The 22,140-nt window shown below is 41.8% G+C and overlaps 1 protein-coding gene across 1 annotated transcript; it reads right to left on the reverse strand.

The window, feature by feature from the left end:
- Positions 1-1,074: 1,074 nt before the first annotated feature.
- On the reverse strand, positions 1,075-5,841 carry LOC136529103 (homogentisate geranylgeranyltransferase-like). Its single transcript, XM_066522171.1, has 14 exons — positions 5,720-5,841; positions 5,521-5,580; positions 3,268-3,331; positions 3,004-3,184; positions 2,823-2,906; positions 2,667-2,741; positions 2,499-2,582; positions 2,298-2,387; positions 2,089-2,190; positions 1,915-2,010; positions 1,746-1,817; positions 1,571-1,666; positions 1,376-1,480; positions 1,075-1,255 (listed from the first exon to the last, which is right to left on the reverse strand). The coding sequence occupies exons 1-14, from the start codon at positions 5,793-5,795 to the stop codon at positions 1,217-1,219; spliced, it is 1,224 nt and encodes a 407-aa protein (XP_066378268.1). The 5' UTR covers positions 5,796-5,841; the 3' UTR covers positions 1,075-1,216.
- Positions 5,842-22,140: the final 16,299 nt, after the last annotated feature.

The following is a 22,140-nucleotide window of genomic DNA, read 5'->3' on the forward strand; positions in this document are numbered from 1 at the left end:
TATTAGGAATGATCTCTTTATTTTAATCCAAATTTTGAGATCTTATAAAATCTAGTGGTGTAGATTTTCTATTTTTGGGTTAACCTTGTAATTGTATTAGATTGCATAAGGATTCTTTGATTTAATCTAAGCTACTAGATCATCATAAAACCCAATGGTGAAGGTTCTTTTATTTTTTTCAATTAATCACACTAATACAGAGATGGACTTTACTTCCGGTGGGGAACCCCCTCTAGTCCCGGTTCCCCACCCGGGAGCAGGCATCCGGGACTAAAGGGGGGTCCTTTAGTCCCGGGTCAGGAACCGGGACTAAAGGTCTTCCCAGCTTTAAAAAAAATAATACCTCCCACCGCTGCGTCCCGTGAGATTCGAACCCAAGACCTCATGTATTGCCTCGCGCGTAGCTTACCACCCCACCTACACAACACATCCAACAATGGATGTGATGCTTCCCTTTTGAACTAACCCATCGGGGGACCTTTAGTCCCGGTTGGCACCAACCGGGACTAAAGGTTGGAGGACCTTTAGTCCCGGTTGGTGGCTCCAACCGGGAGTAAAGGTCCACCTTTAGTCCTGGTTGGTGTCTCCAACCGGGACTAAAGGTCTCCTGCCACTGTGCCGAGCGCAGTAGCCGTTGGGCAGGGACCTTTAGTCCCGGTTGGAGACACCAACCGGGACTAAAGGTCTCTCTAGTCTCGGGCGCAAAAAATGCCGGGACTAGAGCCTATTTTAGCCTCGGATGAAAGGTCTGTTCTCTACTAGTGTCATATTCTTTTATTTTTCTAGTTAATCTCATAATTGTATTAGGTGTGCCCTTTTGTTTAATTCAAGCCATTAGATCAAACATAAAATTCAATGATGTAGTTTTTTTTATTTTTCGATTAATCTCATAATTTATAGTCTTCTTGGTGAACATGGTGGTTTTTTTGGCCAATAGATGTTGTTGATGCACAAGAACATACTTTTTCACTAAGCCATTTCCGTACTTGTAGGAAACCAAGTTTTGAAGATATTTTTTCTCATCAAGAAATCATGATTCATAAAGTAGCTAGCTAGTAGAAATATTCCCACAACTCACTGATCTAGGTTAAATTAATGCTTAATATACATGGTACATTTGCTCCAGTTGTTACTTCGATACAACCATAAGTCATATTACATACAAATGACGCATAGACATTCAGACCATTCGATAGAGTATCATTAGCAATAAACCTCATACAAATGGTATAAGAAAATACTCGGCGTAGAATAACTGCAAAATGATAAAAAAAAAGAAATAAATCAGTAGGCATAAGCGCATTAGTAAGTCTTTTCTTTCTTTAAAGATTGATAGAAGGCGTACTGATATTACAAAGCACAAGCTTTTACACACCTTCCAAATGAACATATAAAACGGTGAGATACATTCCTTATTCGCAATGTCAAATTGTTGCGCCCTTTGCCAAAGTGTGGAGGCAAGCAAGCCATGACCAGTCACCTGAATAAGTTTTTTTAGATTGATGAAATGTGAAATGAAAAAAAAATGTATATGTATCTAAGTTTTAGAAAGAAAGATGTTGTCACTCACAATGGCAATCTTCTGATATAGGTTTGTAGATGATGCTCCTACCAAAATAGCAGCTGCGTATGCTGTCATGAGAATATTAATGCAGAGCCTATACACCTGAAGCATTAAAATCTAATATTAAATTTGCACAGTTTATATACATTATACTTTTATTGTTGAATAGGCATGCTCTTACTCTCTGTTGGCCTAACCGTACAGTCATGGACTGAATGCCGAAATATCTATCTCCATCAACATCAGGAATATCCTAAAGTTTCATACATAAATAAAAAAATAACTGCTGAACCTGTATCAAATAAACATACATATCTAAAAGCCTTGATCTTAACATTAAGAATACATACCTTGAATAGCGCTATTACTGAAGAGAAGCAACACATAAAACATGTTGCGAAGACCACTGACCTTGTTGGTGCCAAGGGCCTCTTCAGAACATGTTGCTATGCAAAAAGTACCATCAGGCAATAAACAAAAAAGCATTTGTAATTCGGTGGGTATATGTGAACAGTATTAGCTACCTGCATGTGTGCAAAGAAAGCTAATTGAACCAACACAGCCCTCACAAAGATTATGCATAATGCAGCTAGAAAGGCATGTTGCTTCCACCGGAGTAATGGAGCCTGAAAAGTAGCAAGAGAAATTCAAATTTCAAAGCGAAGGTAATGGGGTGCATATGAATTATTGGAACTCCACTTGAATTTACAGGAAAAAAGCATGAATTACTTACATTAATGGAATATGCACTTCCAAGAAGGAAGCTAACAAGTAAAGCACACATCAATGGAGCAGACTTTGATCTTATTCCGATGCTAATGCTCTAACAAATTGGAGAAAAAGAACAATGTGAGAAAGATATAAGACCATGATAGATACTTTATGCTGACCAGAATAGATGGTTGTAGATCTCTGTGTGAAACTTGTAACATACCATGGCCAAGAATGCCACTACTAATAATACTGCAGTTGCCACTGAAAACTCTCCAGACGCCAATGGGAGAGTTGGCTTATTGACCTTCAAAAGGTTATCAGAAACTCTGAATAATAAACACAATAATGTTATTGACAGCAAACATGATTAAAATTAACGCAAAAATACCTTGTCAATCTCAATGTCGAATAGCTGATTCAGCCCTACTACATAAATGTTCATACATAATGCGGCAGCCAAAGCCTGAATAGAAGTGTCAAAACGAAATGGTGTATGTTGGTACTTATATGTGCCCAGAGTATAGCATTCATAAGAGCATTATACCTCAAGAAATCCCCATAGAACTGTCAACGTAAAATCATCCAGGCTCTTCACTGGTAGGAGAGACACCGAAGTAATGCCTATTATCTGATACATGGTCCAGATATACAGAAAAAAATGAAAGCATGAGACATATGGATATAAACTTGCGAGATGGAATTCAGTCTGGGATACTAGAGCTCACTGTTCCAAATATTGTATGTGGTCGGCAAAACTGATAGAAGGCATGCAGTATCTTTGCAATTCCTATGCCAATTGTCTGAAACCGTTGGGCATTAGAATTATGTTGGTGATGAGCAGCTACCCAGCATCTCACTTTGAGGACTGAGGAATTTTTGCGTGGCCTCCCTGTGGCTCTTGTAGGACTAGTGGCATTAAGTGTTTCTGAACATGAGTAAAATAACAGTTTGGAATCAAAGCATTAATGTATAGAAAGATGTTAACAAACCATATATTAAGACATGACACTTGACTTTTCCAGTGGCCTGTTGAAGCTGCCACACACAAATGACCTGCAATTTGTAGAATGAAAGCAAGCCAAATGTATAGCATGTTAGATCAGAAATCTTCAATTATATATAAAAATAATTTTTCATTACAATCCCCAAACTAGAACAAGGCAAAATTGTCTAATCATCTTTTTAGAGAACTTCTGTCAGAATAGTGCATCATGCTCACCAAAGCTAACAACATTTCCTTCATGTCTTATTTGTCTTCAGAGCTCTATGATATACAACAAACTCATTTAGTATTATTTTACCATCTTTTCCTTTTTTTATCAAATTTATTTGTTTCACTCGTTCATCATAAGATAAACTTGCGAAAGGGCCTCTAGCTGAGTAGTTAGAGGGCTTGAGTAGCACTCCTCAGGTTCTAGGTTCGACTCTCTGTGGGAGTGAATTTACAGGTTGGGGTAAAAAAACTCGTTTGTTCCATGGCATAGCACAGGTCTAAGGTCCGGGCTTGGTTGTGGTTGTTCTCATTTAGCCTACAGTGCCACTGCGTATGAGTGGGGCAGGGGTTCGAGGGTTTTCTTGACCCGCGTAAGAATGTCTTCTTCTTAATGCAACGCTCGTTGGCTATCTTACCTTTTGCAGTCAAGTTTTTTTATAAGATAAAATTACAAGTATAACTAAAATTTAGGACTTTATTAGGCCATATTCCTTGAAAATTCATAAGGGAACACAGTAAATCAGGCATAGGGTTTATCTTGACACTGACGAAAGAATGGTTGATAGATCCTCCGTACTCTACACTCAAATCCGTATGCTCGCCCTAGGGCTTGTTCAGTTAATCCCAATCCGTGGATTGGGGATTAACCGAATAAACCTTTAACGTTTCATATGTATGCTTCGTCTTTTAATGCAAAGATAGAGGGACTTCTTCTCCATGGGAGCTCTTATGTTGCACCTAGGTGGAAGCTCTACTGACCCTCCTTGGAAGTGGGGAATCTGCATGTTTTATGTGTGGAGCAAAAATGTTTCAACAATACAAAAAATAATATATCGATAAGAAAAATATTTGGAAAAATTTCCATGGTTAAGAGGTGGTGGTTTGGCTTCAACCTTCTGCTCAGAGTAGAAGATTTCCGATTGAGTGTTTTTCTTTTGGAACTACTATAAATGATATGCTTGATTTTTAGATTTTTTCATGAGACGAATCCAAGCTGTTAGATCATCTTAGGGCTGCTATATCATATTCATCCTTTGTCGCCTACTCTTCTTCCAATAGGAAACTCAACCCCGCCTCCCATCGATCTGCTCTATCCCTGTCAGCCTTCGGTCGCATGTCTAGCCCCACTGCCCCCTCCGCACTAACCCGCATCGGCCCTGTTCGCTTAGAGAAATTTGGAGAAATTTGGAGGAATTTGTGAGAGAAAATACTGTTCCAGATAAAAAAAGAAAGATCAAGAACACGCGAACGGGGCCATCATCAGGCCATCCCTATGACCCCGCCACCCTTTACTGGCCCAACTACCACCCCCTCTAGGCCTCTACCCACACAGCCTACGGCGGACCCATTGTCTCGCCACTCCTCCCCTGAAGCCGTCCTCCTCAGCCTGGCCAGCCAGCTACCCAGCGAGTTCCCTCTACGGTTGCTGGTGCAACCCCTCTCCTGAAACGAAACCCGTCGCCGATGCCTAGAGAGCAACCAGGGGTGGAGCCAGGACAGGTGTTCCCCGTGCTACGACAGCACCCCTATGCCCATAATTGCCTAAGCAATCAATGTTTTTTTTTTCTAGAAGTCTAAGAACATCTGGGAAATTAAATTCGAATGTTATAGTATCGATGCCAGAACATAAAGCATAAAGCCCTTGTAGGGGGTGTTCAGCGAGGCTTCTCTTGAGAGGCTCAAAACCGCTCCGGCTCATCTGTTTTTTCACTGTAAAATGGCTCCACCTATAACACGTTTGGTAGAGCTTCTCCGGAGGAGCCGGAGGCGGGGAGAAGCCCTATCAAACATGCGGGCCTGGCTCATCCCTGACCAGCATGGTATAAGAGATGTGTTTTCCTTTTGAACGAAATCACAACACCCTATGCTTCATAGCAGCGAATCTACTCCTCTTCTTGCGAAAGAACAGTGAACCTAATCTCACAAGGGACGCTGGAACTGCAATTGGTTTTGTGAATTTGATAACTCTGAAATCACATACACCTGAGGAGACCAAACGATGATCACACGGAGCCGCACAACATATTACCTGTCAATGAGAATTTCATCGCGCCCAACCGAGCCCTAATCTTTGGTCCTTCCCTGTGATCTGTATATCACCACAAACAAATATCCATCACCATTATTCAACCACACACAGTTCTCAAATATAGGAGTAGCACACAGGACAGACGAAAAAAAAATGAAGAACGAAATTAATAAATATACAAAAACATCAAAACTATTGCCTGTAGACAGCCGCAACGCGTGCGCCGCCGCCGCCGCCGGTCGCAAGGTCGCCGCTGACGACGTAACCTGATGCATCGTCGTCCTTCTGCCGGAGGAGAAGAGATGGACCAGAGGACTGAGGAGGTAGAAACGACTCGCCCTTCCTCACTGACTCGATCGGAGGATCTCGGACGATCGAGATCACGAGATGCGCGCGGCTAATGGATCCAGTAAAGTACGCGGTGAGCAGCTGGACCGGCCGGCTGGCACTACTACTGGCAGCCAGAATGTTGCAGACTTGCAGTTTTTGACTGACTGACTGGGATGTTCACTAGTGTTTCTGGACTGGTTGGTGCTGGTTTGTTATGAGAGAAAAATACTGTTGGCTAGCCGGCGACGGCGTTGTCTCGACCTGCGCGCTTGTGCATCATCGTGCTGCATGCATTCATGCAGTGCACAACCTAGGGTGTGACTGTCTGATACGTGTGGACACAGCAGGTCACTGGTGATACAGTTGTGGGATTAATTTCGATTCTGATGTGCACTCATTTCTGCAGCTGTCGTCTATGATGCACGGAGACCCAGGCGGCACGAAAAAAAAACGTGACTCCGCGTCACTGGCCGCGTGGAGACGAGAGGAAAACAACCCATGGGCGGTGCCCGGCCAACGGGTGATTGGCGATTCCCCTTCCCGTCCGTCCGTTGCGTCGCTCGCACGGGTGACCGGCCGGCCGCCATCACGCATTCAAGCGTCCCGGCCGAACGTCCGCCTCCAGAAAAGTCATCCATCGTCTCCCTACACAGCGATGCTTCATGGGATTTGGAGCCTCGTCGTCATTCCCGAGGTGCCCAAAAGTTCCATCTGTGCGGCTGTGCTGACCGGCGATGCTGACGGCAGGGGTGCCACGCTGTGGCTCTGCTTGCGCGATTGGACAATGGTCATGCATGGCTTCGGCAGTTCCAGGTAACCATGGAGAGCGGAGGCAGTTGGGACTTGAAGGTATGAATACGAACTCTCTCCTTTTCGGCTTGGTTTCGATCCTTATATGGATATAGATAGATTCAGTTCTAAAATCTGCACATGGTTTCCTGACCTGTACAAAATGGAGATGGGTATTCTGGTATGCAGCAAGTCCAGTCCTGTGGATTAGATTCAAAATGATACACTCCTACGTCTGTTAATCATAGATCCCAAGCATGTACGGTCAGCAGCATCGTTATTGTGGCCCTTGTGTTTCCAATGTAGTGGGGGATTATTTGCTGATCATGATGAAAACTACATGCCAATTGGAGATGAGCTGTTCATCTCAACAAAGCGGATTGTCAATCAGGAGAGGAAGATGAACACATGAGTATGCTAGTCATGCCAGATGCCAATGCTTTCTTTGTTACTAGAACATTAGGCGCCCTTCGGGCGTCGTATCTTGACTATTTGGCCAAATTTATAGATAATGAAGTATTTAACCAAATTTATAACAATAATTTTCTCGTTTCAGAAATAACAATAGTTTTCTTGTTTCATTCAGAACAAAAATAAGAAAAATCTTTTTGCATGTAATACACTAAGATCTTTTAACAATAAAAGAAAATTAAACCATGAATGTTATCAGACATTTTCGAGAACTCTATTACATCAGGCAGAACTATAAAGGATCATTGTACAATCTCAGAGTTCAATTTATGGGGGTGAAATTTGAAAAATAAAACATCTATCTAAGTAGGAAGTATACATGCAACCATAATGAACTTCAAAAGAGTTTGTGCTGAACTTGGTCCAAAACAAAAAGACTCATAGAATCTCTGATTAACGTGCAGTTAACATCAATTTATATACTCCTAAACCACTCGACGGCGGCTAGGCAGAGGAGTCGTTTGACGGTGACAGCGGGTCTTTACCGTATCTGTGCACCTGCTTCACAACTCAAGAGAAAATGTAATCTTATTCAAACTTGAAAAGAAATATCTTACAAGCTGCCTAGAAAAATAGCTTTTCTGCAAGCTAGTTCAAAATCAATGGTAACAAGGCCACTGAAATGATATACATGTTATACAGAGTTATAGGCTGGGCAGCTAATTTTGCCAACATAATGAATGCTAATGATCCAGGGTATAATTACAGTGAGCATGTAATCACTAATCATAAACTTAGAAATACAAGCAGCAGGACAAAAATGGTTTCAGTCACTAAAACATTGCAAAAAAAAAGCAAATCTTGTAACACTATGATATATACTCTACCAAATACAGGGTATACACCTATTGCTGTTGTAAGCTAGCATTGGCCCAATTAAAGTGACAACCATTGATTAAAGAATAAGTATGTGCTGACAAAGTCTCAATCAATGGAATTTCAAAACATAAATTCCGAGCAAATAAACAAATTTACATAAGAATGTGGCATATGCAAGCTAAACATGTATTTGAGAAGTACCAAAGCAAACTGAGAAGGCCATTACCAATCACCATGCTTTGGCTGTTTCATCATGAAAGCTTCCAAGTAATTTGGCCCAGTATGTAAAAAAGGTGAATTGAGATTACGGTAAGATTCAAAAGGAGATAAAACATTGGAAAGAGATATTTACCTTTGCGCTAGCAATATGGCCTTGTTATACTTTTGTTATAGTGAGAGACAAAATTAGCAACTCATAGTTCAATAGTGGGTACAGATAAGCAAAATTACAAAGCACTGAAAAGAGGCTCTTACTATCTCAGCCCCTACAGGCACATGCACTGCAAATTCTAGATGTAAAGCTACCTCTTCTCTGCATATAACCCTCTATGAAGCCCAACATAAGATAGAAATCACAATTTTTCCCACTTACCAAGCTCTTGATGAGAATCTGTGAGCAGTCCATCTTCATTACCTGCCGGTGATAAGCCTTCTTTCCCTGAAAACACACAGGATTTTGATAGTTCTATAAGCACTGTTGTAGCATATTTCTCATTACTAATCCATAAACGCACCACAGATTAAAAGTGCTGAGTAAAATCAATTTCCATCATTTTAGAAACTAAACACAAGATGCCACACATCAATCAAAAAATAGGTGACCAACTGTTTCCTGCTCATTACCGAATATAAGCAGGTGAGGTCACTCATAGTTCTTCTAAGCAGTCTATGGTTAGACAGTAACAATAGTAAAATGTATCAGGATTTGGAAGTCTTACAAACAAACACGAGTCGCAAATGAATAGACTAAAAACTATGGTAGTTCTAGCTGATTATTGATACTGAAATCTAAAAAACTAAACATTGGGCGCATAGTGGCATATATAGAGGGCAACATATCAGGTGCAAACCAACCAACCACTGCAAACTTGGAAACTACCAATCAAGACCCCTGGATGCTGATCCAATGGATAGGGTGAGGGGGCTTAAGCGCAAAAAAAAAAAGACAGCGGGTGGAGGACTTAAGCGCAAAAAAATCCCACCTCTCACCCCATCCATTGGATCAATATCCAGTGACCCTAATTGGTAGTTTCCAAGTTTGTAGTGGTTGATTGGTTTGCACTTGATACGTTGCCTATATAGAGAAGGACATCAGCTCTACGTGTTGACTCAAGTTGCTTAGGTCCAATCAACTCCTAATAGCTCCACAACCTCTATAATTAGAAGGACAATTGCCAATTGGTTCGCACAAATGTCAGTCCTGAATACTACTCCAGGAAGAACCAGACGGCTATCCTTTCACATACACAACCAAATCATTAATGAATCTACCAGATTTCACATACACAACCAATTCAGTAACAAAACCACTAGATCCAATGCAAGTCATCTGCAAGATTAGCAGTGATCATGTGTGTACCTTGCCGAAAATTGAACTGGATACAACGACCTCGCTGGCGGACGCGACGGATGGGCAACATAGGTTGCCGACGGACACCGTGAGTGGGCAATAGAACGAACGCAGGGAGTGGGAAGGATGCGGGTGCGGACAAGAGCACAAACAGGCGGTGCTCGCTCCAGCAGGTTGCCACAATCACGCTAGGAATGAGGATCTGAGGTTCGATTTGGGAGCGCAGTAAGCCATGAAGCGAAGCAGAGGGAACATTGATTGAGTACCTACTTGCCTCCGCCGCCGCCGCTCGCTTGCCGGATCTGTGTCATACCCCCTGGCTGCCATCATGGGGCAGCACGCGGAGGAGGCCGATGCACCATTTGCCACGCGCCGCCGCCGCTCGCTCGCTGGATCCACGTTACGCCCGGATGTCACCATGGGGCGCCATGTTAAGACCTACGAGCCGCCCGACGCCGCTCAAGCTCGCGCCACCTCCAGTGTTCGCTCGAACTTAAATCTGAGAGGAGAAAGAAAGGAGAAAGAGGAATGACAGGGTGGGTTCGGGTGGGAGAGGGAGGAACAACGGCGGAGCTAGGGTCTGGAGGCGAGCTTCCATTCTTGAGCGATGGCGGTGCGGAGGTTAAGCAGGAAGGAGAGGGCAGGGAGGGGCGGAGGTGGGAGGGGTTTTCTGAAAAAATACGAGGAATTTTTTTGAAACACTGACCTAATTCCAGAATTTTCCCTTCATGTAAAGATAAAATTTAACTCAGGGTTCCGTACGCAAAATATTAGAATGTGCTTACTGTTCTTGGCGGACAAAGGCCTTGTTCGCTTCTCTTATAATTCGTTTTTTTCAGCTTGTTTTTTTAGCCGGAACAATGTTTTTCTCTCACAACAAATCAGCCGGAACAGTGTTTCGGCTTGTTTTTTCAGCGAAGCGAACGGGGCCAAAATTGGACTGCGGGTTAGTTCATAGAAAGATAGAGAGATTTTTTGCAAAATGTATAGAGACAGATGTCGACCCAGCGATCAGCCATGGATGCTCCGAATGCTACGGTGCTTCCAGAATCGAGTGGGTTTTAACCAACCCTGACGTGATTGTGAATGTAAAACAAGGTATTTGTATGGACCATAATTGTTTTGGTTTCGCTTGAACCGTCAAACAACTAGAATCTGAAATTATAATCTAGGATCCAAACAGGTAGGGATTTTTATTAACTAGAAACTAGAATCCAAATTCTAGAATTCTTAGCTAGAATCCAAATTTGTAGAATCCGTTAGGGATTCAAACAGGACCTAACTAGAATCCAGATTCCCGCAATCCCTTTGGGATCCAAACAGGCTTCGGTCTAAATGATTTTGAATGAAAAAAATTAAACCGTAAAGTTTTAGATCTCAATGAGTGTTACTATTTTGGTTTAGGACGTCTCTCCATGCATCCGAGGTTATTTGAAAAATCTAAGTGTTTGAATTTCATAATCTGAAAGTTAAAACATGATTTTAGGAACCTAAATGGTTTTAAATAAAAAATCATCAAATACAAAGTTATAGATCTCTTCGAGTGCTACAATTATATATACAATTTTTTTATCCAATTTAATTTGTAAAAGTTATAAATTTTTGTGTTGTATCTATTTTTAGAGAAGGGTCACATTTCTAGCTGCCCTTGGATAGAAATTGATTTCTAGAGACAAACCTCTTTAAAACAATTTTTAAAGATAGTTCTTTACAGAGGGCGTACCCAGTGCAGAGAGCTCCTGCTCTATGCGGGGTCTAGGGAAGGGTGTCAGTGGCAAGCCTTACCCTCGCCTGTCCAATGCGAGGAGATCGCGACTCGAACACGGGACCTTCCGATCACAGGCAGTAAGACTCTACCATTTGCACCAGATCCGCCCTTCATAGTTCTTCACAGAGACATCTCTAAAAAATGAAAACGCCTCTTAAAAGTCATTTGTGTAAGTGGTGGTAGTAGGGTATAGCCGTATAAGGTTCTCCAAATTTCAGCTTAATTTAGGAATTCCAGTGTTTTTCGATAAGCCGATTAAAAAAAATCCCACATCCAAATTATAAATTCTGATTTGCGCTGCCTTCTTTCGACTAAAGAACTCTTCGTCTCATTTCGTCTTTAGTATATTTCATGACTTCTCCACATATTATGAATATACTTAATCATGTTAACGTGTTGTTTGGTAACATCCACAGTAACGCAAATGTAAATAAAAATAGTTCAATTGTCTCTTGTGACTTCTGCAGTATTAAATTGTTTAATTGTTTACGTTTGTGTTACCCAGCATAGAACCAAACAGCTCGTAAGTTCTTAGCGTTTAATTAGAAACTTCTCCTGGGTTGGCATCCTTCTCCCACGCACCAAGGGAAAACTCTTCGTTTGGTGGGTGCCTAGTAGCAACGAGTTGCACTGTTGCAAAATAATATAATTTTTAATGTCTAAAACCTATTCTTAGAGATTGTTGCTTGGCCTGCCTCCGTCCAGTGGTTTCACAGGTGCAAAACAACGATTTGGAAATGATTTCTTGACTGCCTCTGAAAACCAAATTTGTAGAGATGGTCGTTGAAGCCATCTTTCTCTGAAAATGACAAAGTGATACTTATTGACCATATCTGGAAGTACAAAGTGAGGTCTTAAATTTTTTATTTTTATAGTGTTGGTGGCATCTTCTCTTTTCTTTTTGAGGGGAGAAGGGATCTAATGACTGGCTGTTTGGAAAGAAAAGTTCCTATTTAACACTGGAAAATATGGTCTTTAATTTCTTTCTTGGTCCTGGAAACACTCAGTTTATTCTTTGGTTCTATTTTTGATGGTTCTAGTTTTGAGCTCCACCGGTGTTAAGTGGAGTAAATAGACCATTTTGCCCATCAGTTATATGACTTGGACGTAGTTTTTTTCTATTTATTTTTTCTCCTTGTGTCGTCTTGGATTGGACTTTTTTTTCTGTTTTTTTTCGTTCTCGTTGCCTTGGCCGCGTTGGTGGCCGCGACACGCTCGACAGTACACTCAATAGGACGACAGAGGTAGGTGAGGTGAGGCTGGCGATCTCCTGGCGTACAAGATGGCGCCAGACGGGGACATTGGCGTACCCTAGCGAAGGGCTCCTCTCTCTAGCCAAATTTGCCTCCGCGCCGTCCATAACTTGTGCGCCCGCTGGTCAAGCCTCCACCGCTGCTCCGTAACTCGATCTAGGTTCGGATGGAGACTGGAGGGCCAGGGTCGGGCTAAGGGAGGCCGGAGGTGTCAAGGTCGAGCGTGATGAGAGGAGTCGGGTGGAGAAAGGAGGTCTCGGGTGGACATGATCTTCTGTTTTCTTTAAAAAAGAATAGTCAAGGACACCGTGGTTGTCGATCACGTGGATCAGCAAGTCATTTGTTTTCTACTCCCCCCGGTTCAATTTATAAAGCATGCAATCCAATAATCATTTATAAAGCATGCAATCCAATAATCATAAATTATAAACATAAACAATGTAGTGCAAAATAAATAGGATGAAAAAAATAAAGAAGATAAACAGGAATTCCGATTAGAACCGCTGCTGCGTCACCACCGCTTCGGATGAAACCGGCCTGGATTTAAGCCTATATAGGATGAAAACATCTGGTTTTACTAGTTGGAGGAGTACTATATGCAGTTTTACAAATGCACGGAGGAAACATGAACTTGGATGAACCCATACTAGTCGAGAGAGGTAACAAGATTTTTTTTCTGGCTACATAAGTACGAACACATGGTGGGTATGTGCCCATGTGTGATGAGTGGTTGTCAAGAGATGATCGAGCTTTGGTTTAGTGTTGAGACTAACCATTGCGTGAGTTGGTGTTGTGCAACATATCTCTTGTCTTGTGATGTGCAGGTGTTGAGCGTTGAGACGGTCGATGACAACGGAGAAGGTCAAGAGAGTTCATGTCGATGGACTGGGAGCAGTGAAGGACAAACGTGGAGGCTTGAACCGAGGGACCAAAGGGTTGGAGGACAGACCATGGATGGCTAGCACTTGGCGACGGCGTAGACGGTGTTGAGCAAGTCAAGATGGAGATTGACCAAGTCAAGCAGGTGCACAAGGACTTGATGATTGGATGGTTGAGGATGAGCGATGACACGCGTCGACATTGTGGATGAAGGGTAGCTGATACGTGACTCCAGATGGGTTTGGTGCTTTCGGCCTCAAAACCACGGACGTCAGGTTTGTCGGGTTTGTGCTTCAAAATTCAGGGAGGATCTCGGAGCGCCATGTGGCATCATCGGAGAGCTTGCGTCGAGATGACGCTACTTCATGAAGGGATAGTGGTTGTCCAGTGTTCAGAACTCAACTTGGGCCATTTTGCCCATAGGTTAAGTGGTTCATGAAAATATCTAAGGGTCATCTTGTAAATGTGTAATAGCACTATAAATAGGAGTGGTGGCTACCCACGAAGGCAAGGAGGAAGTAGAAACAATACAAGCATATATGCATCTGAGCATACATTTTATTTAGTTATGAACTCTAGGAATTTTATTTAGTTATGAATTCGTCTTGAAGCTCTGTTTGAATTTTATTTAGTTATGAATTCTAGGAATTAAAAGTTGTTTGAGAAAATGCATCAGCCAGAAGATACTTCAGGGAGCCATGTGATCAAAGAAACAAATTGAATTGATATATTGATAGAAATTGAAGCTATTTCAAATGTAAAATGAGAATAATAAAAGAAAACTTACAGATAACTTTCCAAAATCATTATCTGATGACTTATCAAGTGAAATTGCTTCGGCAACCTTATTCTCAGTCCACACTCTTATTTTCACTTTTTCATCAACAAAGTTAGAGATGTTCAGGGAATAAGTATAACAAATTAGAACAAGACACACAAAAATTGGAATACAAATCAAACTAGTATTTTTGAAACTTACTACGGGAAAAAATAAGCAAGCAGAAAGAAATTTCTTCCCAGCCTTGAAATCATTAATACCCTTAAGCAATCTATCTATAAAGTTAGCACTAGTTGTAATCTTTGATTTCTTCAACTTTAAACATTGCATGGAAGTCATAAACACAAAGACCGCTGCAAGAGGTTGGGCAAAGCAGAGAGATAAGTGGAAATAGAAGACAAATTTGCAACAAGTTATTATCAAACTTGTCCATGCCATGCTCAATCCTCTCAACTTCATTAAATGTTGTTGCTTTTTGACCATTTTCACGGCCTAGCAGTTTGTAGAATTCAAAGAAACTATCGCCACTATTTTTTCCTTATACTCAATATATTTTGTACCCATCGAAGACTCTATGGACAACCTCTGCATCCCCTTATGGAACCTCTAAAGGGAATCACTAGTTCTGATTTGTTAGTATCAAATACCCTAACCAATCAGGAAGAAAGCTTCTCATGGATTGAAGAATATTTGATTTCCAAAAGACCACCAAAGCCAACCGTGGAAACACGCTCTTTTTGATTGTGGTAGGTTTTAAATTGATGTACATTAACTTCTTTACCGATCTCTTCTTTCTTAAATTCTAAATAAAATTAAAATGAATATAAGATGCTGTTATATAGAAAAAAAACCCTACGCATCCATATAACATACAATTACAAAATTCAAATAACATTTGCAACATATAAAGAACAATCATATTAGATGTTATACATTGATATAAGTTGCTTAACATGCGATGGAATGACCAAAAAGGTTGTGTAGATAGAAACTACAAGGAATTTTGCAGTGAAAAACACAAAATGGATAATCCCATGCTAACAAATCTATATATCAGAGGTGTTTCAAATGGTAACATGAACCAATATGTCAAGGAAGGAAGGAATACCTTTTCATCTCTATTAGAGGATGGAGACCCATCAAACAGTACATATTTCCCTTTTTGAAACCCTCTTTCTTACCGTTTCTATTGCATCACTAGCCTTTGTCTTCTTCTTGTCTTTACTAAAAACTTCATCTTCAGAGCTTGTAGACAAATCAACATATGCTCCCATTATGGTAGATTCAGTGTGATCTTGAGGCTTGGGGACACAACACCTGTTCCAAGCTTTGAGATAGACCTTGTCACCCTCCTCGGTGAAGGAGTGATGTCAACTTCATCCGATTTACGCTTTCTTCCCATACTGAAACAAGGAACTCTGAAAAATTAATTTGTATTCAACAAAACAATAAAAAGCAAAGAAGATAGCTGCTCCAATCAATCTAAAATAGAGCTCTCAAACCATAACACAAGGTAATCCTGATAACAATTGAGTAACTTGACACAACAACATAAATGAAATAAAATTTCATTTTTATGTAACTTGCTACATACTAAGAAATTTCAATTTTCAAATGAAATCATGCGGCCTACAACATATACCAGCATAGATCAAAGGCAAAGGGACTTATCAAAGGCCCTGCCTACACCTACCCTAACCTCTCTCAGCTCGATGTGAAACACGACAATCGCAGCAAACCAAAGGAACAAACAAAAAAGGTGTCTATTGCTACTATAAATCAACGACTGCAAAAAAAAAAAAAAAAAAAAAACACAAGTCCAAAAAAAAAGCGATGTGTTTAGCTAAACTGAACAGATCAATTGCAATAGGTGGTAACTAAACATTTTAGGTAGTGCGGGTTAACTCACTTATATAGGTGGTAAGTAAACAATCCAAAAATTCGATTATGTTAAAATTTTGCCATAAACTGTATGCACCAAATGGGATCTCACGTACTGGCCTACACGAAGTTCCCCATCAATTGATCAATCAACATCTACTTGTGTTAAATTCTAGAAAAGGGACTTCCCTGCCGTTCTCAGAGAAAGAGAGAAAAATGAACCTTCATCAACATCTACTTGTACAATTTGTTCATTCATCTCTCATTTTCTTTTAGGGAAAATTGTCATCTGCTCCTCTTTCACTATGGAAATTCATTCACGTGGGCAGTATGCATAGCTACATCCTCACATTTTAAACTATGGGTAACATATGTTCCTACTAGAAAGCACACAAATTATAACATACAATTAAGCAGTAATGATTGTTCAATCAATTTAATGTAACATGCCACAATAGAAATAATAACTTGCTACAAGATACATCCTAACAAAAACAAATTACATTGTACTGTAGGATCCTAAATACATATACATCATGCTAACAATAGAACCCCTAGAACGTTGCTTCATCCACATATGCAAGCACAACTTAACAGCAAACTCCATGTGTCATAAATGCAACTTAACAGCATACAACACGAATGGGGCATGAAAGGAGCAGTGACAGAGCAGGAAAGGAGCAGTGATAGGGTTTGGATTGTACTCACATTGTACTGCAGCGGACGCCAGAAGAAGCCGCAGTGGGTGGATGGAGGGGAAAGGAGCAGCTACTGAGCTAGATGTCCTCCAAACAGGTCCTCGTCCTGTACCACAACCCAATGTTAATGTCATATGGGGTCGTTAAAAATACCAAAATACCGTCGGACGTTAAAGACTAGTAACATTCGATCAGTCGTTATATCTCGTTTTTGCAATAGACTGTTGTTATTATTATTTCACTTTAACGTTCGACTATCTGTCATTATATCTTAGTTTTTGCGACCAACCAAACGTGGGTACATAATAATTGGGCTCGCGCGCTTGGCTGGCCCAGTTCTCGCCTAGTATTTTGGCGGCCCACCGGTTCTTCCGAGCCCAACCCTTATCCCCTCCCTCACTCGGCACTCCTCTCACCCCCGCGCGACTCGCCGCCGCCTTCTGCTGAACCCTAGCGATGCCGCCCCTCCTGCTGCTGCTGCACGGCATCCCTGCGCCGTCGCCGTCGTCATCGCCGAGGAGATGAGGCACGGGCCTCGTGCTCCTCTCCTCCCCCGGCATCCCCGCCCTCGCCATCGTCGTCAGCACTCGCCCCAGCTGTTGTCAACAGAGCTCGCACCCACCGTGTCGTCAGCGCCCAAGGAGACGAGCACCCGCCCTACGCCAGGTGCCCAGTTCCTCATCGTGTCCTTCACCAGCAACGAGCGCCCACCACCAGGTATGCACGCCTCTTCCCTTGCTGTTGCAACGTGCACTTGTACCCTAACTCAAGCTATTTGGCTATTTGCATCTGGATCTGATCTATTACTTATTTCGCCGGTGATGAGCACCCACCAAGTATTCAGGCCCCTTATCTAGGCTGTTGCGACGAGCACCCATACCCTAACTTAAGCTATTTTGTGGCATCCGGATCTGATCTAATTACAAGTGTATACATGCCTACTAACTTCGGTTTGTTTTGCAAAAAAAACTTTTCTTTTAGGCCCAGGTGGATTGGCTTACTGAAATTTCTTTCATTTTCAGGTTTCATTTGTCATAAATGATTATGAAAAATAAAGGTGAGAACATCATTACATTTGTAAATGAATCCTTGTATGTAAAGTTTTCAAAATCTACTTGGTGGATTGATTCAGGTGCAACTATTCATGTTGCTAATTCATTACAGGGATTCCGTTCGATGAGAACTTTGCAAAGAAGCGAAAGTTTCATTAAAGTCGCAAATGGAGTACAAGCAGATGTTGAGGCCGTTGGCGATCTTCCGCTAGAGCTTGCTGATGGCTTCATACTTTTTCTTAGAGATGTTCTTTATGTACCTTCTTTGCAAAGAAACTTGATTAGTGTATCAAAGTTGGACCATGATGGTTATGATTGCCATTTTGGAAATGGCAAATGTCAGATATTGTTTAATAATAAATGTGTTGGTCTTGCCTTCCGACAAGACGAGCTTTATTTGTTATCACTTCGTGAAAATGTGAATTCCATATGTGATGTGAATGAGAATGTATCCTCATCGAACAATGGAAACAGAAAATGAAAGAGAGCTCACGATGCGTTGTCGAAATTATGGCACTGTCGTTTAGGCCATATTTCGAGGGGGAGAATAGAAAGACTAGTTAAGAATGATATTCTTCCTCCATTAGAGCTCTCAGAGTTAGAACAATGTAGAGATTGCATAAAAGGAAAGTATGTAAAGAAAATTAAGAAAGATGCCAAACGAAGCGCAGGAATTCTATAGATTATTCACACAGACATATGTGGTCATTTTCCTGTGAAAAGTGTGGATGGTTATGATTCATTCATAACATTCACAGACGATTACTCTCGCTTTGGCTATATTTATCCAATTAAAGAAAGAACAGAAGCGTTGGATAAATTCAAAATATTTAAAGCAGAAGTTGAAAATCAGCATGATTTAAAGATTAAGATAGTCAGGTCTGACCGTGGGGGAGAGTACTACGGTCGGCATACCCCATATGGACAAGTTCCTGGACCTTTTGCAAGGTTCTTACAGGAGAATGGTATAGTCGCCCAGTATTCAACACCGGGCGAACCTCAGCAGAATGGAGTAGCTGAAAGGCGTAACCGTACCCTGATGGATATGGTGTGTAGTATGATAAGTTACTCCACTTTACCGATGAGTCTGTGGATGGAGGCGTTAAAAACCGTCATTCATATTCTCAATAGAGTACCAAGTAAGTCGGTGCCCAAAACACCGTATGAGTTGTGGACAGGAAGAGTACCCTCACTTAACCACTTGCGTGTGTGGGGGGAGCCCTGCTGAGGCTAAAGTTTTTAACCCAAACATTGGGAAGCTAGATCCCAAAACAGTGAGTTGCCATTTCATTGGCTACCCAGAAAAGTCAAAAGGTTTTCGTTTCTACTGTCCTAATAGACATACAAAGTTTGTGGAAACGAGACACGCAGTCTTCCTAGAGGATGAAATGATTAGGGGGAGCATGGTAGCTCGAGAAATTGACCTTGAAGAGAAGCGGGTGTATGCACCCACTCCGATCATTCATGAGCCATTTTTCTCACTACCTGCTGTTGCTGCACCAACAGTACAAGACACTGTGGTGCCAGCACCTGTTGTTATCCCGCCTATGGCAACAATGAATGATGATGAGGAACCTATGCCTCAGGATCCTATAGAACCTATTGCCACACATGAGGGGGAGCAACAACAGCCTCAAACAGAAAATGTGCCAATTGAGGAGGCCCCTAGAAGGTCTCAAAGAGTTAGAAAATCAGCTATTCCTGCTGATTATGAAGTGTACAACACTGAAGAATTTCAAATGGAGGATGATCCCACCTCATTTGAAGAAACCATGAAAAGTGATCATTCATCAAAGTGGCTTGAGGCCATGGAAGATGAGATGAGATCAATGAATGCAAATAAAGTTTGGGATTTGGAGATAATTCCTAAAGGAGCCAAAACAGTAGGCTGTAAATGGGTCTACAAAACAAAACTTGACTCTCAAGGGAATATAGAGAGATATAAAGCCCGACTTGTGGCAAAAGGCTTTACACAAAGAGAAGAGATTGATTACAATGAGACCTTTTCTCCAGTCTCATGTAAGGATTCCTTCAGAATCATAATGGCATTAGTGGCACATTACGATTTGGAATTACATCAGATGGATGTAAAGACGGCATTTCTCAACGGAGACTTAGAAGAAAATGTTTACATGGCACAACCGAAAGGTTTTATCATGGAAGGAAAAGAACGTTTGGGATGCCGCCTAAAGAAATCCATTTATGGATTAAAACAAGCTTCAAGACAGTGGTACTTGAAGTTTGATCAGACCATAAAGAATTTTGGGTTTAAAGATAATGTTGAGGACAATTGTGTCTATGCAAAGTTTAAGAATGGGAAGTTTATCTTCCTTGTCCTGTATGTGGATGATATCTTACTTGCTAGTAGTGATGTCAGTCTACTACCTGAAACAAAGAAGTTTTTGTCCTCAAAGTTTGATATGAAAGATCTTGGTGAAGCTTCGTTCGTTCTAGGGATCGAGATTCACCGAGATAGAAGTAAAGGGGTATTAGGACTATCACAAAAGGCATACATAGAAAAAGTCTTAAAGAAATTCAGTATACACAAATGTAGTCCCTCACCTGCTCCTATAGTCAAGGGCGACAGATATGGGGATTTTCAATGCCCCAGGAACCAATATGAGATCGATCAAATGAAAGTGGTTTCATATGCTTCAGCTATCGGAAGCTTGCAATATGCTCAAGTGTGTACGCGCCCTGACTTGGCATTTGTTACCGGGTTACTTGGCAGATTCCAGAGCAATCCTAGAATAGAACACTGGAAATTGGTAAAGAAAGTCTTGCGTTATTTGCAAGGAACGAAAAGCCTCATGATGACGTATAGAAGATCTGATTCACTCCATATAGTGGGATATTCAGATTCTGATTATGCGGGAGATAATAGAAAATCCACGTCTGGATATGTGTTTACTCTCGCAGGGGGGGGGCTATTTCATGGAAAAGCTCAAAGCAAACCGTCACTACATCGTCCACAATGTATGCCGAGTTTGTAGCATGTTATAAGGCAACGGGGCAGGTGAACTGGCTAAAGAAGTTCATACCCGGTTTGAAGGTGGTTGACGACATCAATAGACCACGGAAGTTATACTGCGATAATAATCCAGCAGTATAGTATGCTCACAACAATAGGTCAAGTGGTGCTGCCAAACACATTGACATAAAGTATTATGTTGTGAAGGATAAAGTCCGGGATCAAATGATAAGTCTTGAGCATATAAGTACCGAAAAGATGCTCGCGGATCCGCTTACAAAAGGCTTACCACCCAACGTGTTCAGAGAACATGTAGCCGGCATGGGTTTAAGGGAAAGCCTATGATTCCTGGACTATAAAGGGCCCAAAAGTTAAAGTAACTATTTCAGATCAGAGACGTGCATTGTAGCTGTTAAATCTATCGGCGATTGACCGTGACGATGAGACATGCTCTATGCATCATCTGTGAAGAAATGAGTAAGGATAAAAGGATTGAAGTTTAAAGTTTAAAGATAAAAGTAATAGTGAGATCAAGGGGGAGAATGTTAGATTGATCTCCCAACCAATAAGCCCAACGGCCTATTGGGCCTTGGTCACGCGCCCTGATCGGGGGCGCCCAACCCTACATGGTTGGTGGGCCTCCGTCGCACTGCGCTATATAAAGAGGTGGGGGCCGGCGGCTCAAAGAACGAGGTTCGCCGTGAGCCACAAACCCCACCGACAAACCCTAGACCGATCTAAGAGGGCACGCAGCCAGCGACGGGAAGCTCCGCTGATTTCGCCGTCGTCACTGCTACGCCATCCGTCTGCACTGCATCGACGTCCGTGCAACCTCTACTCCACCCGTCGCTGCCCGTGTGCTGCCTCCATCAACGAACCAGCGATGGCCAGCTCAACCGCGACTTCATCCGAAGGCTCAGGTTCAACACCAGCACCTCTACCCTATCTCCCACTCTCTGCTTGTTCTAGTTCATCATGTTCAACAGCAAACCACCTAGATCTACCCTAGTCGATCCACAGAATGCAACAATGATCTCTAGATAATCGTGAGCTTTACATCCACTACATTGGTCGCTCTGGTTGTTCTGGGCACAAGGTGAAGTTTCTAATTTCTGCTACTAATCATGGCTTCTGTTTATTCTAGTGGACAGATTTGTTGTTGCTTATTTGCCTAACTGGGCCAAATCAACAAGTACACGTGGCATAGAAACTGAGTGTGCTCTCTGCATCCCAGATGTTGCTTAGTCGATTTTTGCATGGCATATGGCAAAAATGAATGCATAGTTCATGCAGAGCTTCAATGTGTCATCCAGATTTATTGTAGGAAGTATAGCAGTTGCCTTTAAATTTACTCAGTGTGG

The sequence above is a fragment of the Miscanthus floridulus genome, chromosome 19 (genome assembly GCF_019320115.1).
Source record: "Miscanthus floridulus cultivar M001 chromosome 19, ASM1932011v1, whole genome shotgun sequence".
NCBI classification, from domain to species: Eukaryota; Viridiplantae; Streptophyta; class Magnoliopsida; order Poales; family Poaceae; genus Miscanthus; species Miscanthus floridulus.